The sequence below is a fragment of the Aphis gossypii genome, chromosome 1 (assembly GCF_020184175.1).
Source record: "Aphis gossypii isolate Hap1 chromosome 1, ASM2018417v2, whole genome shotgun sequence".
Classification (NCBI taxonomy): Eukaryota; Metazoa; Arthropoda; class Insecta; order Hemiptera; family Aphididae; genus Aphis; species Aphis gossypii.
In genome coordinates, this window is record NC_065530.1 from 7,251,867 (window position 1) to 7,269,152 (window position 17,286).

General features: G+C 25.8%; 2 protein-coding genes and 1 long non-coding RNA gene across 7 annotated transcripts; 1 reads left to right on the forward strand and 2 right to left on the reverse strand.

Annotated features, from left to right (window-relative positions):
* Nucleotides 1-716: 716 nt before the first annotated feature.
* LOC114119307 (T-cell immunomodulatory protein) lies at nucleotides 717-6,114 on the reverse strand. The gene is made up of 4 exons (XM_027980820.2): nucleotides 5,746-6,114; nucleotides 3,578-4,217; nucleotides 2,337-2,992; nucleotides 717-2,276 (listed from the first exon to the last, which is right to left on the reverse strand). Exons 1-4 carry the CDS (start codon nucleotides 5,758-5,760, stop codon nucleotides 1,761-1,763), a joined length of 1,827 nt encoding a protein of 608 aa, XP_027836621.2. The 5' UTR covers nucleotides 5,761-6,114; the 3' UTR covers nucleotides 717-1,760.
* A 622-nt stretch (nucleotides 6,115-6,736) lies between these two features.
* On the forward strand, nucleotides 6,737-12,883 carry LOC114119308 (uncharacterized). Of its 4 annotated transcripts, none has more exons than XR_007606940.1 (5): nucleotides 6,737-7,172; nucleotides 7,323-7,411; nucleotides 7,490-7,810; nucleotides 10,829-11,004; nucleotides 12,748-12,883. It is a non-coding gene; the product is annotated as an uncharacterized LOC114119308 (long non-coding RNA). The 4 variants fall into 4 exon arrangements; XR_007606955.1 differs by having other exon boundaries at nucleotides 7,494-7,810; XR_003592023.2 differs by having other exon boundaries at nucleotides 7,323-7,380.
* On the reverse strand, nucleotides 11,063-15,712 carry LOC114119299 (E3 ubiquitin-protein ligase MGRN1-like). 2 transcript variants are annotated; one of them, XM_027980807.2, is made up of 12 exons: nucleotides 15,339-15,712; nucleotides 14,567-14,685; nucleotides 13,743-13,945; nucleotides 13,482-13,669; nucleotides 13,267-13,421; nucleotides 12,979-13,200; nucleotides 12,758-12,915; nucleotides 12,448-12,541; nucleotides 12,253-12,378; nucleotides 12,013-12,118; nucleotides 11,832-11,950; nucleotides 11,063-11,726 (listed from the first exon to the last, which is right to left on the reverse strand). In XM_027980807.2, the coding sequence occupies exons 2-12, from the start codon at nucleotides 14,657-14,659 to the stop codon at nucleotides 11,601-11,603; spliced, it is 1,590 nt and encodes a 529-aa protein (XP_027836608.2). In that variant the 5' UTR covers nucleotides 14,660-14,685; nucleotides 15,339-15,712; the 3' UTR covers nucleotides 11,063-11,600. The 2 variants fall into 2 exon arrangements, with proteins under 2 accessions (XP_027836608.2, XP_027836607.2); XM_027980806.2 differs by lacking the exon at nucleotides 15,339-15,712 and adding an exon at nucleotides 15,056-15,332 and having other exon boundaries at nucleotides 11,064-11,726.
* Between the last annotated feature and the right edge of the window lie 1,574 nt (nucleotides 15,713-17,286).

Consider the following 17,286-nt stretch of genomic DNA (forward strand, 5'->3'; position numbering starts at 1 on the left):
GGCAGCAGTCGCTGGAGATTGTATTCGAAACGTTTTCGTAACCACGATGTTCTATGAGTTCCGGTTGCGCAGTGTAGCCATTCGTCGACCGCACCAAATTCCCCAGGTGGATGAACTCCGTGGGGTCACTACTTGTTTGTTTTTGTTATTTGTTGTTGTTATTGTTGTCGTTATGTCGGTGGTCGGTCATCGGATGAGGAGATTGGTGAATGGCGATTGACGACTTATGATGTCCTTCGCGCATTCTTAGATCGTGGATACCGGTTGGGCGATATTGTGTTAAAATTGTCAAAAAACAGCCTTGTTTACAGTAATTGCTGTAGCCCATTGAGTAGATTTGATTTGAGTGTAAATTTCGTACTTCGAAAACAGATTTGGCCATTTGGGTATTATTGTCCGTATCTTATTTTATGACGATCGTCGATCTTATTTTAGATACCTTCTATAGATTTATATTTAATTATTCTATATTAACCTATATACCTATATAAAAACCATAAATTATGTATTTAGTCTCTTGAAAAATAAAGTTATAGCATATGACTACACGAGATAGTTCTAGTATCAACAACTAATTAATAATTAATATTTTCCAGATGTTTAACTTTAAATTATGATTAATATTTGTATACATTGATTACCTACCTATATTTTATTTGGAAAAAATTATCATACAAAAAGTATTATAACTACAATAATTGATTTTAACAAAATACTTGATATAATTTAACAAATATAATAATTGTATATTTAGTTTATTTTTACAATTTTATGCATATATATATATTTTATACTTAATATGTACATACTATGATATCAAGTACTTATAGCGACTAAACATAATAATTAATAATTGATAGTCTTAATCGACTTTAAGCAGACGTGATTAAATATACCAGTTTTTTTGTTTTACAGTAAGTAATACTTAAATGAAATATAATAATATAATAGACAAATTATGGAGATAAATGAAAAGCAAAAAATATCATGATTAACATATAAATAAATCACTATCAAAAACAATTATAATTTAAAATATAAACATATAAATAAAATATTAATAATAAATAAAAAACTTTATAGTTTTTAATTTAATCATAATAATATTCGATTCTATAATTCAAGGCTATATCATTGTTATTTTTGATATTGATGATCAATAATTTGTTTTTTTTTTTGCTAAGTATACTTACATATTTATCAAATTTTAAAATATTTTAAATGTGGTACAAACTACATATTAGGTATCTCAATGTTACAGCCTTATTCATAATTAATAATAATTTATAAATTCCACAAAAAATATATCCTAAAGATTTATAGTTTTATATTTATATATAGAATTATTTTTAACAACAATTATATTGCTTCAAAAAAAAATTTAAATATTAAAATAGTTGATAACATATTATAGAACAAAAAATAAAAATACTTATATTTTAAAATTTTTGATTTATTTTCTATATTATGTTTTTCAATTAAGATTTACATTGTATTAAATATTGTTATAATCTGGGTTCACATTTTTTTTTATATATATATATTTAATGAATCAGCTGCTAAATTTAATTAATAATTAGTGGAAATTATTAAACTAAACTTAGATATTCAGATATAATGATATTTTTTAACAAAATTAAAATTTGAATTAGATATATAATATAAAGAAATATTGCATTTTTTTATTATTTAATTAAAAATAGGAATACAATAATAATCACAGTAACAGAACATAAACATAATTTTACAAACAAATATTTTTACATAGCATCAAAATGAAATTTATGTGCTTCCTGGCGTTTTTCAATACGATCTTCTTGACGTTCTTTGAAGTACAGAACTCCAATTATAATTAAAATAAGTAAACATGTTCCTGCAAGCGCAGCTGCACTTTGAAATATTAAACGGCTAGGTGTCACAAACAATTTAGCATTCCATCTACTTGGATCATTTATTGGATTTGGAATTACAACCATTTGGGAATTTGGGATAATTTGTGTCCAAGAACGGGTTTCATTTAAAACAGACACAGTAAGTTCATCTACAAAGTTCGGAGTACGGCCAAGTCCAAATATTGTGTAAGGCAAATAAAGAGAATAATATGCAGACTGGGGTAACTGTGTAGCTATACCTTGACGTGGATATCCGTCTTGAGTGGTAGTCAAATAACTAACTTTTGGTCCAGGCAAGTTAGTACCAAATGTACGAGATTTTTTTCCTAATCGACTAGGTAACATTTCATACTTGCTATTTGTCAAACCAGTAACCACCATTACCTATAAATAATAATATAAAATTAACAACTTATAAACATTAAAAAAAAAAAAAATACTAACTTTCAAAAAATTTGCATCATAGTCCAAACTGTTTTTAAAAGCTGACATATTGTATTCTCCATTACCTCCACTAACCAACAAAACGTCTAATATACCATTTTGAAAAAAATCATAAAATGCTCCCATAACGTTGTAATTGTCACCATTCATTGATTGAAGTAAGTCCCATCGAACAACAAATGTTCTATCAAATCCATCACAACCTGTTGTACATGCAACATTTTCCATTAAAATTACTTTTGTTTTTTTTGAATTGCCTCCAAGACACAATGTGCCTAATAAATCAGGATAGCCATCCATATTGAAATCTCCGGGCCGTACTGTGATTGCTTCTAGGTATGGTACATTAGGCATTGGTGGTACAAATCCCCAAACACTGTTACCATTATGAAAATTTATACCCAAATTATACCAGCGAGTTGAATCATAAAAATAAATAGTGCTGTTGGTACATTGTGAATCAAAACAAACAGGCACAATATGATCCATGCGACCTTTAAGTTGTAAATCCATAAACGCAGTTTGACCAACATTTGAAACTTTTAAATTGTCAGGAAATGGGATAGTTTGATTGTAAATAAATGCACCAGCTTCGGAATCAGAAAGCCAAACTTCATATCCATTTGTAGCTGTTAAATATAAATCAGGTGCTACATCTGAAAATAAAAATATTTACTAACATTAAGTATAAGCAATGTTAAAATTATTTAAGTACATTAACTGATAAATCTTCCATAGTTCCATAATAATATTTTTGATATTTTTAAAACATCTTAGTACATTATATTTAAAAAAAGATATAAAATTACTATTTACACAAACAATTTTTTAAACACATTAAAACATTATATTATTTTGTTATATTAATTTTGTTATGTTTTTACTACATGAGAAGTTAATAATTTATATTATTTTTTAAGAATAATATTAGATAGGTAATTATTATCAAATGGTAAATTTTTAACATTAAATACAACAAGCGACTTTTATCATCAAACAATAAACTGAAGAATGAACAAAGATTATTTAAGTCTAAGAACTAGAAATAATATTGTATTGTATTGTATTGTATGTAGATATTCTTATAATATTAATAATTGTTACTATTTAATTTTTGAAAATTGATAAGAATGGCTCCCCCAGCACAAGATTAAATTTTGAGGGGTGCTGAAATATTGTAAATCAATTAAATAATCAAAAATGGTTAAATAAGTCAAAATAAAATTGTTTTCAAAACTAACCTCCACCTATGTCTACAAATCCATGGGATTGGGGTATTCTTATCGGTACAGATTCATGATTTTCCATTGGCATTTCTGTAAAGTTTCCAGTTGAATTGAATAACCAAAACATTCTTTGAGTTGTACCATTTGCCATTTTTTTGACGCCAAATAAATCAACTATCATATTGGTATCATAGTTAATAACCAAAGGTTGATCAACAATAGTAAAAAGAGGTTTATCTTCATTTGGGCAAGCCAAAACACTTAAACCTCCCCAAAGTATATGTACATCTAAATCGTTATTCTGTTCACTTGGTTTGAACCAATTGGAAAACGCTCCAGATGTAGTTATGTTTTTTACAGTAACTAATAGATCCATAAGAGCATCTCCATTGAAGTCTCCAGGCACCACCGATGTAATTTGGTGTTTATTAAACTTGCATTTAGTTTGTGTACCAGGTTTTAAAAAAGGTTCAACATTGGAACCAAACATAATTTCAATGGAACGACCTTGATCTTTTAATACAAACATATCTGTAAGTTCATCAGAATCAAAATCTCCAAATGCAGCGGGTTGACCTTGAACATAATACCCAAACACTGGATATGTGATGTCAATAGAGACGCATGTATGACTTAGAGCCACTAATAAAAATATCTAAAAACAAATTTTAAAAATTAATAAAATAAATTTGAAATAATAGTAAAAACATCAAGGTAAAATCAATATGTTTTGAAATATAAAACAAATTTTGAATTATAAAATAAAAAAATTATAAAAATAAACATACATTTTTTTAAATAAATCTTATCTATTCTTATTTATTTCTCAATTTCATAATCTATCTATTCCTAGATAGACAACAATTTTTTTTTTTTAGACAGCACATTTCTAAAAATGTTAGGCTAACATTTTTAGAAATGTGATGCCAAAGCGTACATCAAATTTGGCCTGCCATAAAAAAGGTTTGAGACCCCTGAAGTATACTATTTTAAATGAATTGGTAACAAAACAATTGATATTTAAAGTGTATAGTTTATGTTTTCAAAAAAAAACAACTATAAATCATCAAAGTACACTAATTTAAACTATAAGGAATGAATACACTTAACTTACTTTAGTTGTCACCACCCTATTTATCTTATAAGTTCATAACATAACAAATTTATGTTAAATAATTTACATTTAGATGTTTAGTTTTATTTATTTTAATATTTAAGAAAATTGTCATATTATCAAGTATTCTAACTTTCTTGAAAATTAAAATATTGAAAAAATACCTCCAACAGAAAAATACATCTATAAATTTATTATGTTACGTATTTAAAAGATGAAGACAACAAATGCAAGTGTGAAGTCCCCATAATGGTTAATAATATCAAATTGAATGGTTACTTCTTAAAATAATATTAATAAGTAAACTCTAATCACATTTATTGAAAAATTGAAGCATCATTTTTGAATTAATAAAATAAATGTATAAAAATGTATGTATATTACATACAATCTGTATCAACTGTATCTATGACACAATAAGATTATTTTCTATATGTAAAAATGATACGAGAAAAAACTAGCTGAAGAAAGGAACCACACATTGATAACACTTTCATTTATTATAATTTAATTTTTTATTGATCTTAAAGAAGATATCTAAAATATCCAATGTAACATAAAATTATACTCTATTCCAAAAGAGAACAATTACTTTGTATGCATTGTATACGATATGATTAGTAAGTCGAGAACCATGTAATTACTCTGATACCAGGTAAGTAGTGGATGATGCATAGCAACAACAAAAATTAGAAGGTCAACTAATAATTATTTTTTGAAATAGAGTATAATATAACATATTAATAGTAAAAGAGGTTTAAAAAGAGACAATAATTTGAAAAATACATTTTATAGGTATTGTTAGGATATATTAGACAATTTTAAATTATTAAATGTCAACAAAATATTCAGCACTAATAATATTTATTAAATATGAATATAACATAAAGTTAACAATGAATAGCTCTGTCAAAAAAAAAATTAATTAATTACAAAAATGTATTTAATTTATTATAAAGAATTAATTTGTTAACTAGGCCTATTTTACAAGTATATTGATTTATTATCGATATGTGACTATATTTAGTCATTTAGGTATAATTTAAAAATGGGCTTTTGTAATACTTACACCAGTTGATATCATGATGATGTCGTTAAATGTACAAGTGACAATAGTTCTTGAAATTTCACTCAATCTACTGAATTAACATCATAACAACATTTGTCTAGTTAACCGTTTACATGCTGTACGTCATACAATTATTGATTATTTCTTAAATACAAAATTTAGTTCGAATTATTAAATGAATACTTTTGAAAACACTTCAAACACGATATAAAAATACTATATATTTAATGAAATTGTTCTAAGTTATATACGTGATAGATAATCAGTATTAATGATTAATGTATTACAATATTGAAAATGTACAAATACCATTAAAATATTACATTTTAGTATTTAATTCTTCAAAAGACGTCAAATAAAAAATTTGATGAGGTTAATCAATAATTACTTATCACTATCACTATCTGTTGTTTTATGGTATTCAACAGTGTTAACATTCATCGTCATCAATGTACAAATTATTACCACAGTCCATAGATCAATATTATGTTACAATGTTGAATGTTACATTAATGTTAAAAAATCCAAAAGTTTAGTATTACTACAGACAATAGAACAAATTATTATTCTATTATAAATGGTATTACAAAATATATCTATTTTTTCATGAGATGTATGATCTTAAATCGTGGTAGGTATTACGTTATTACGGTTCTTTCAAAATAAGTTAAATGACACACTTGAAATTTGTACAACTAAAGATTCTGTGTTTAAAATATAAAACAAAATATTTTATACAAATATATAATATGAATAATTATATACTATTATGTTATTATTTATTGTAGGTAATATTTAATAAATATTTTTACCTATGTACCCACTATTATATTTTACCGTTATGAATTAAGAATGATAAAATATTTTTGGTGGGAAATTCGGTTTGAAATATTGAAGTTTACCCTGGAAAAGTTACACAAATTTACGTATTTGTTTTCATACATTACATATCTGTGTATAAATTATAAAAACTATAAATTATACAATTACCTATAATAATTTTCCTGTGATAAAATGAACTCTCTATTCGAATGGACACTTAATTCCTTAATTTGGAGTATGGAATATGATCAAAATGTATAAAAGATAAATAATACATCCAAACTATACAAATTAATATACGATGTGCGCCGTTTTTTAAAAATCGATTTTGTGACTACCTATTTAATAAAGCAATTTAAAGAAATACACACGTATTAGTATGTAACACATAGTATTGCGAAATCTACAAGTCCTTGTAAAATATGCAAAATAATAACACTTTTCCTTGTTTGAAAACGCATTCTGTTTCCTCCAAAGAACATCGCATGTCCTCGAAGATTCATATAAATAATATACTAAATAAGATAGTTAGTCAGTCTAACTTGCCTATATAGTACCCGATTGTAAGAACTAATTCAGCTCATCGTGGACCTATCCTCGTCGCTGTGAGTATTTAGGTCCATTTTAAGTTATATAATGTTGTACAGTTAAATTATAAATTTATAAAATATCTGTTTTTGTTAGTAATTAACTTAAATTAAAACATTACTTAACTTATAAATAAACCATTTGTTAACCTGTATTCGGATTTACAGGTATATTGAAATTTGAAGTTATCCTCCAGCCAAGCTGTACACCATTCAACAATGATAGGTACCTATAATAAAATCCGGACTCACACTAAGTTACTACAATTTTAATAGAGCCATAGAGGTTTCACTGATATACATTTTAAATTATTAATAACTAATAATTTGAATAGGTAGGTATCATAAAACATTAAGAAAAAAAAAATTAATCAATGAAGCTTGCAGTAGCCAGTAAGTAAATCAAAACACTCGATTCCATTGATGTATTTTCCTATTTTAGTTACTTGTTAACTCGAAACTAAGAAGTAAGTACAATACATTATACAGGAACATTTATAGGGAGGTTTTGTAGTTTAAACCTCCCTTCCGAAAAATAATAGTAGGTAGTGTAATTTATTTATATCAATCATCGATAATTACAATAACGAGTCGGTGACAGTTTTCTGGAATAGTGTCGTCGATAAGATATCGATGTGATTACAAAAAATTATTAGGTAGGTACCTTTAAAGTTATTATTTACTAGGTAATAAAGATAATAAGTACGCTATCCTATTACTTAACTACATGCTTATAACCTACAGAAAGACAGAATTTTTTTTTTAGTCTGTGTTCGATGTTTGATTGTGTGCGGCTTATTAAATTATTATTCTCGTGCGTTGAATTATTAGCTTAAAAAAAAATAATTTAAAAAATAAAAAGAAGTAGAGGTTAGTCATCATTATTAAGTTTTGGTATGAAAAAAAAATGAAAAAAATGAAAATGAGTCAGGAAATATTCATGGTATAGCATTGCAACTGCCAACTGGCAACGATGTACTAAATATTCCACTAACACAACGGAAACGAATAATATTAATGAATTGGGTATCTGAAAATAATTAATAGATATTGGATTATTTTTATCAATTTGAAATTTCTGATAAAAATTATGGAAAATTTTGGATTTTTCAAAATACCCTTAGGGCTTAGAGTTGCTTGAACACCATCGAAAAATTACCAATTTCCGCTATTGAACCACAACGACGATTAAAATTTCAAATAAATCGGTTAAATCGTTATCCTTGGCTAACTTATTTGGAAAAATTACAAAGTTCATTAGGCAGATGCTGTATTTTCCAATAATATAGTTAGTAAAGAGACACACGGACAAATAAATACTTCCAGAATTAAACCCTTTACAAAATAGAAAGACGCCATCCGACGTTTTAATGATCATATTAAAAATCAAAATATCATAAATTTTCATTTATTCAGTCTGAAGAAATTATAAATCACGGAGAACAAAAAAAAAAAAATAGTATAACAAATGAGATAGATATTTTATAAAAAAAAATGGGTCATCGAAAATCGAGTTATTCTTTGTCAAATAATTCAACCAATACGACAATACTATTGTGGATGCCAAAATATTGCTTAAAGGGGAAATGAGGATAGACTCGGGGGCGGACCGGGATTAAAAATGTCACTGGGATTTAGAATTAGAGTGGCCATATCTATTTACTTATTGATTGCACATAAAAAATTATTTTTATTTAATTTTGGCAACAACGACCACTGGGCCCACCGGGAAATTTCCCAGCGTCCCGGACACTCCCGGTGGGCCCGTCCACCCCAGTGGATAGTCGTAATATCTACGACGAAAGTAATAAGAGCAAATTATGGTAATTTTATATTATATTTATAATATTTTAATCATATTATTATTTATAATAAATATGAAATTACAAAAAATTGCCTTGATTAAGTGATTAAATACAAGACACGAAGAAACAAAAATTAAAAACGAAAGATTTTTTTCATTTTAGTTGATGAATCACAAGATGTATCTCCAGTCTACTAGAATAAATGTAATTTTGTGTGCGATACGTTGATACTTTGATAGCGAACTTAATTAGGTATTGGTATTGTAGAACATTTTCTTCAATTTTTAATTTTCCATATGATATGACTGGTAGTTGGTAAAGGATCATCTACTTTCATATTTTAGTTATTAGAAAAATTCGGACTTCATAAAAAATGTTTAGTTGGACAAAGTTATAATGGCATGGCATCGTTGAGTGGGGAATTTAAAGGCGTCTATAACGATTACAGGTAAAATATTCTATTAATAGTATTATTATTTTAAAATCGCATAAATAAATTATAAATAGATTAATTGATCAATATACTTGATATTATAAAATTTAATTTAAACTTTTATACAATAACTAATAATAATGTATATGATTATTTAAGTTTAATTATAATGTAATTTATATGATAATATTTTTTATTTTTTTTTTATTGTTTTTATTTTAGAGGTTGTACCACATTCGCTGTATGCCCATTGTCTCGCTTTTTAAATTTTACTATAATAAGGTCATAACTCATAAGGAGCTATTAGCTAATATAAAATGTTATCTATTATAATTAGAAACTGTATTGAGACTGTTTCCTCAGTAATAATATTTTTCGAAGTTCATCAAAAATTCAAAAAAGAACACGAATACTATAATTGAATGTATTAATGATTATTGAATATATCCTCAAAAACCGAAAAAAAAAAACTAATAAAAATGTGTGAAACACGATAGTTAGATCGACATGAAAGTATAATTCGGATAATTCGATTTAAAGAATTATACGAAGTTATTTATTTTGCTTTAAAAAATTAAAAGTGTTAAAATTTAAATTACATCACGTAGGTACTGATTTTCGACTTTCAAATTCTATCAGTAACTCAATTTTTTTTATAGCATTACATTACATGTAATTGAGATGTTTTTCTTAATAAATAACTAATAACAATAAACTTTACCCAAATTTAAGAACAGCTAGGTTAGGTTAAACATCGCCAAACGACGAGTGATAATATTCCAGCCGATTTTGGCTAGCCGAAATGGTCCAGAAAAATATGGATCTCTTATAGGTAATATTTTTCTGGCCTATTTTATTTGTCAACTAAAAGATAGATTTTCTAAACATCTTCTTGCGATGTCCAAATCAAAATTACCTATTCCAAATTTCCAAAGTTTTTAAATAATAATACCTACAAATTCAAATGTTTTGCAAGAAGCAGCGCTCACTTAAAAAGATATTAGATATTTTACCAAATGATGAAACTTTTAAAAAGCGTAAAAATTCAAATATAGGTAGCTAAATGGAAAAAATGTATAAAAAAAAAAGAAACCGACCAACTACAATACTGACAACATTGGTTGACATTTTTTCTGATTTTTTCCCCAAACATACGCAGTCTTTTACTAATTTTAACCACATTACCTATTACAACTGCCACAACTAAACGATCGTTGTTAACTTTACGGAGGCTCAAACTCAATTTAAGGAACAATATGGGACAAGTTAGACTTACATATATGTACTGAAACAACAATATAAACATCGAATAAGTTTTAAATAGATTTACCAAATTACCACGAAATTGGGATTTCGTATTTTAATATATTAAGTTTTACATAAAATAATACTTAACCTAACTTGTAAAATCTTCACAATGAATTTGTTTTGGTCAGACTAGGTCCAAAGAAATTAAAAAATGAACACGAAGCAGAAGAGTTGCAATTAATCATAGTTGAAACTGAGATGATCATGAACTAAGCAACCAGAAATTTAATTAACATAGAAAATGAAATTAATTAATTAAAATACATACAATGAGTTGAAAACTAAATGGCCAAAGTTTGAAGAGGTACTAGTAAAATTTAATGTATATAATATGTTGGTATCATATTAATTTAATAAATTATGTAGGTAATTCCTAAGTAATGCAATAATGTAAAAAAAATCTTAAAGTTGTCAGCAATTTTAAAAAATAAATAAAAATATTTGGTTATGTGATCTATGACTGTGAGACATAATATGCTATGTCTTATGTCTTAAGACAGATATTTTTAATAGGCTGTAATATATTATACAATTTACTATTGAGATTCATACAGTAACAATATTTAGAGAAATAATTTAACAATCTTAACTGTCTTGGAGTTGAAGCTTTATATAAGTATTAAGTAATAAATTTTGTACACAATTTACATTCTATCAATACAATCTTATTTTAAATATATCTTATTACTATACATGAATAATATTTGATGTTTTTAATATATTTTAAAATGTTTATCTTAAATAATTCAAAGTTTGTACAGCTATACACAGTTAATTATAATAATGTTAGGGAATATAAATGATGAGGAAAAAATTATTATACAAATAATAATAATAATATAATAATAAATAAATTACAAAAATAATAAAATTCGCCAAATAAACTTAATTTTTTAAAATTTATACTGGTGTAGTTTTTTCATAAGCAGCTAACAACAAACGAGAAGAACCAACCGAAGTATAACTCTCACCACTTGAACGTTGGCTTACTGTACTCATTGGAGTACCAGGCAGTGACACTCTTTCCTGTATAAAATCAATATTTTTAATTGATTTTAAAGGAATAATAGTTATAAAAACTAGATAGTAAATATCAAAACATAATAATATTATAAATATAATTTTATTTACTTGAGATATTGATAGTTGAGGCTTTTCATTTTGATGTGTAACAAGCATTCTTGCAGCACATTCACCATAACACTCAGCATCTTCTGCTCCATGATTTAGTATAACATTAATTTCTTTTTCTAAAAAATTGAAAAATATATACATATATAATTTAATACGAAAAAATGTATTAAGTTCTTACTTTCAACCATAGCTGGTTGGGGGGGATGTTCAACTTTCTTCTCAATACTTTTCTCTGAGTCTAATAATGGAGACATTTTTTCTGCTTCACTGTCTTCATCTTGAGTCTAAAAAAGTAATTCAAGTATGAAGTACACTCAACTATATAATATAGTTATTCAGTTATATTATTTGTATTGTTAAAATGTTTATTTCTACACAGTAATTATTACATATAATCTTAGTTCTACTGAATTTTTACCTCTTCTTCAGGATTTGCTTTTTCATTAATTACTCTAACTTTGTCTTTACACTTAATTGGAATTTTAGGTTTTATTTCATCTTTGTTTGAACCTTTAGATGATTTATCACTGTTAGATGCAGCTGCCTAAAAACATATGAAGTTTTCAAACAAATATTTAAGATAGGGATGAATAAATTATTCTATAGTACTTACGTTAGAACTTAAAGAGTTATCACTAAGACTTAATGATTCACCATGTGAATCTAGACTGCAAGATTTTTTTCTGGAAAGTCTGTCTAAACTCATCCTGTAAAACAATATTTTTAAATGTTTTATAAGAAAATCAAACAATAATTTTGTCTACAGATATAGATATTTCATTTATATTCTAATTGATTCAAATATTTGATGAAATTTGTCAATTTTATTTCTAATTGTAGCAAAAAATAGTTTAAGTGTAATAAAAAATTAAAATATAAAAATCAATTAATTAATTAAAAAAACATTGTTTAGATTTGCATACTTAGACATAGTGAGTCCAGCACATTGGCTATCAGGTGAAGATTCTAGTAAAGGATCACTTGGAACCTTAGTGGCATTGCTATATCGTCGAAAATTTGGACCATTCAGAGCTTCAATTAAAGGAACAGTTTCGTAGCCATATGGTGTGCGTAAATCAATCTATAAAATTTAACAATTTATAAAAAAAAATATGTTTCAAATTTTAAACTTAAATATTATTACTCTATGATTATTGTCCAATGTTTTTTGTAAGGCTTTAATTTGTAAAAGAGCACGGAATGGAACTCGGCATATTGGACAATTATTAGCTTGATATCGTAAAGAGTCTGCACATGATTGACACAAACACAAGTGACGACATGGTAATATTAATGTGTCACGCATATCACTCATACAAATTACGCATTCTGAACTACCATCTTCTAAATCTTCATCTGCAGAATCCTTAAAATATAATTAAATAAATGAATAAAGAGCTTTGAAAAAAAAAAAATATACAAGTATACTAACTTTTAGGTCTGGTGTTTTATTTTCAATACCATATATTTCTTGCAGTAAATAACATAATCCATCAACAAATAATTTTTGTTTTAAAGCTTTTAAAATGTAGGATCCATCAGAATATTGTTCAACAACTGCAATTGTGGTATGTGACTGTCGTGTTTCTAAAATGTATAAGCTTATTAAAATATGAAATTGAATTTATTTATTGAAGACTCATTTACCTTCAGAAGTATCATGAGCTACACAATGTATAGCAATTGGAATAACTTCTTTGTTAAATGCATAGGTTAAGTCCTCAGTACTGTATATACTAGGATCAAACATATGTAATGGTTGAATAAATTGTTGATTTGAACCTCGTTTATAATGATAAACTTCAGATGTCATAGACGGATCACGACAATTAAAACTAAACAAAAATAAAAATAAGTATAATGAAGTATAATATACATCAATAACATTTAATAGGTAATAATACTCACGAAACCCCACTTGGTGTAAAATCTTCAGTGCAGAAATAATAAATTGTTATTGAACATGGTGAATCGCAATCAAAAGTAAATTCTATATTGAATATAGTTTTACCTTCTTCAGTACGTACAAAACGCAATGATTCTTTTCTAATATTTACCAAACTTTTTAACGGTTTAGTAGGTTCCCCTACCTCAGGGGGTGGATATGGAAACTAAAATTTTGAAAAAAATAATCAATTTATTAAAATGTTGTGTATACAATTTTTAAATTCTATAAAAAAAAAAATGACTAATTGGCAAATCTGGTAACATGTGATTGTTCGGGCTCAGATTTATATGCATTTAGATGTTTTTTCTAAACATTTTAAGTAATAGCTAGGTAAGCTACAAGTTTGAATTATAGTTAATAGGTCGTAAATACTTATAAAGTTTAATTTTGCATATTTTGTCATTTTTTGACATGTACTGCATATTTCTATACATATATTTTCTGCTTATTTAAATTAAAATAACGTATTTATAGTTATAATTATAGTCAATGTAATTTGACGAAGTCGTTTTCTTATCTTATCTGAGACCTATTGGGACAAGCAGTAATGTGTTATTGAGTAGTTTTTTGTGAATGAATCATACACTAGTCGTGTACGTCGTGATCAGAGTGCGTGTAATTTTCATTCAAATTTAATTTATTTATAATTAATAATCAGAAAATTTTCGTTTTTTTTTGCATATTTTTTTATAAGCAGAATATTTTCAATTTTTTTAGTAAGTTCATAACTCAGATCAACCAGAACAAAAATACTAGAAAAATGCTTATAATTAAATTAACTTACTGTAGTAGGGCATTTACTAAAAAAATTTAAATCCATATTTTCTCCAAATAAATATGCTTCTGGTTGTGGTGTATCAAATTTTTCACCTCCCATAATAAAGTGAGTGCTGAAATAATTTCCTAAAAAATGTTTGAATAAAAACAATTATATAATATAGATATATTATTTATTGTTTTAAAATGATATAAGAACAAATAATAAAATAAATGGAAATTACTTATAATTACTAGTGAATACTATTGATTAATTTAATAGTAACATTAGTTCATATCAGTAATTCCATTTTATACATTTCTATTTGTTTAAATATATTTATATATACAAAAGTAGTCACTTTACTAAAGTGACATACATATAAATGTTACACATTTTATTATACTTTCTAATTGCAATTAACAACATTTACAATATAACATTTTTACCCAGTATGAGGTACATTAAAACAAAATTTAAATAATCAATTAACTATAAAATGTCTATTTAACAAACCAGATTTGGGTGGGTATTTATAAGCATTATTTGAGTTGTTGTCCACTTCTTCTACTCTAGTATTTTGTCGACTAGTAAATGCACCCATCTTATTCTTAAACTATTGAATTAAATTATGATCTTTAAAATAAATGAAATAGACTTATGGAAATAATTTAAAATTTAACTATATAATATGTCTGTGTCATAATAGATATTATAGACAATCATTACGTATAAACCAACAAGGAACTAAATACTATTATAGGTAGTCGATAGTAAACACTAAATACTAAATAGGTACCTGTACCACAAATCACAACACTGTTATCAGCACATTATCAATATAGGTCGACGACGACGTCATGTTATTCAAACGTCATCTATAGATTTTTCATTTGTTTAGTTTTCAACAAGGTGGAATTTGGATATTATCAGTTCTGTGATATTGTCAGAGAATAGATTAAACATATCAGTGATTATGCCACAAATACATTTAATATTATATTATATCTATTTATCTAATGTGAAAATAACACGTATGAATCTTCTCGATGCGAATGATCTCGGGAACCACTCATTTTGATCGTCTTACGGTTTTTTTAAAATACGGAGCAGGTTATAAGAAAAGTTTTCCAGAATCCAAAATTCTATCTACGGAGTATTGAGAGATAAAAAAAGGAATAAATTAGTAGCGCTATCTGTCCAGAAAAGTAAAATAAAATTTTATTACAAAAAATGGTATAACTTTTTCTTTGGCGAACTCGAGCGTAAAAAACATAATGTCAATATTGCGTTAACTTAAATTTTTTCAGTTAATTAAAAAAAAAAAACCGATTGTAAAAGTTTATTAATAATTAATGATGGTACTTTAGACTAATTTAGAGGTTAACAAAAGTTGTACTCTTTTCATAGGTGGAGTCGGTGGAGTAACTGTGTTAAGAACTAAGATTACTAAAGATTTCAATTCAAGTATAACTTACTGTGTAAGTTTATGAAATTAATTAGTAGGTACCTAATACTACATTTTCAAATTCGAGTTCACTGCGAGGTACCGAATAAAATATTTATGTAGAAATTAAGAAATTACATTCTAAATAATGTATTGTATATATTATTTATTATTAATTATACTTATACAGTTATGCAAATATTATCTTAGTGATATTAATAATAAGTTTTCTCCTATTACAATAAAATTGTTCTGTTTATTTGTTTAGATTAAATACTATATTATAATATTAAATATTTAAATCATAAATAATAAATAATTTAAATCTTAACTTGGACCGCGTATTAATTGATAAATGATAAAAAAAAAGCACACAATTTGAAATGAGCTTTTGAGAATGTGGTATATTGTATACCTAAGTCGCATCGTCCACTTAGTTGTCGTCCTGGGTTTCCTAATATTTCTACCTAATATGCCTCCGAAATCGTTTATTGACATCCATAATTATTAATGTATACATGGTCGACCGTATGCCGGTCGCGAGTTTCTACATCGTAAAAATATATAAAATGAATTGTTTTCTGTGTTATAATAATATTTAATTAAAATTTCGTTGACATTAACAAACAAATGTTTAATATTTTTCTTCGTTGGCTTAGATAAATATAAAATTATTTATTGAGGTGATTGACTTCGGTACCTATGCTAGATGCTATAAATCCTATCAGAAGTCGGAGGTTACCAAACGGAAAGTAAAACATAGGTTAAAGAACATAATTGTTGTTCATAAACAAAATTATAATGGAACAAAACAAATTATTTTATTAAGTTTATATAGGTAGATTTATCATATTATTATTTTTTTGTTGTATTAAATATTAAACTAACTTTACTTATGATTGTGATTATTTTTTTTAATTATTCAGTCTATTTAAATTGAAAGTACTGAAGATATTAAAAAAATTATTAGTACGAAATGCGATTTAAAAAATTTTAATGGAGGTTGTAATTAGTTGATTTTATTTTAGCTCATATAAATAAGTTGTTACATTTCAGATGAAATGCTATTATTAAAAATGTAATAGAAACAGTAATATTATCGAATTTTTACAGTTAGTATTTATTTAAAGAACCCATCATGTAAGCTTAATAGTTAATGGCAATTCAAATTATATTATAATACAATTTATAATATTAAATATACATATAATTTAAAGTAATGTTACTGTAGTACTGTACATTTATCTACAATTTTTCCAAGATGCATACTTTGGTAATATAATCAGACTAGTTTAAAGTC

Excerpts from the sequence above, each read along its gene's own strand:
- LOC114119307 (XM_027980820.2), bottom strand. Across the intron at positions 2,993-3,577 it reads ATTTGTAGACATAGGTGGAG|ATGTAGCACCTGATTTATAT; the intron begins GTTAGTTTTGAA and ends TTTTATTTTCAG. Across the intron at positions 2,277-2,336 it reads ATGATGCAAATTTTTTGAAA|GTAATGGTGGTTACTGGTTT; the intron begins GTTAGTATTTTT and ends TATTATTTATAG.
- LOC114119299 (XM_027980806.2), bottom strand. The coding sequence starts at position 15,143 with ATGGGTGCATTTACTAGTCGACAAAATACTAGAGTAGAAGAAGTGGAC. Across the intron at positions 13,201-13,266 it reads ATAAAACACCAGACCTAAAA|GATTCTGCAGATGAAGATTT; the intron begins GTTAGTATACTT and ends TTATATTTTAAG. Across the intron at positions 12,379-12,447 it reads ATAACTCTTTAAGTTCTAAC|GCAGCTGCATCTAACAGTGA; the intron begins GTAAGTACTATA and ends ATATGTTTTTAG.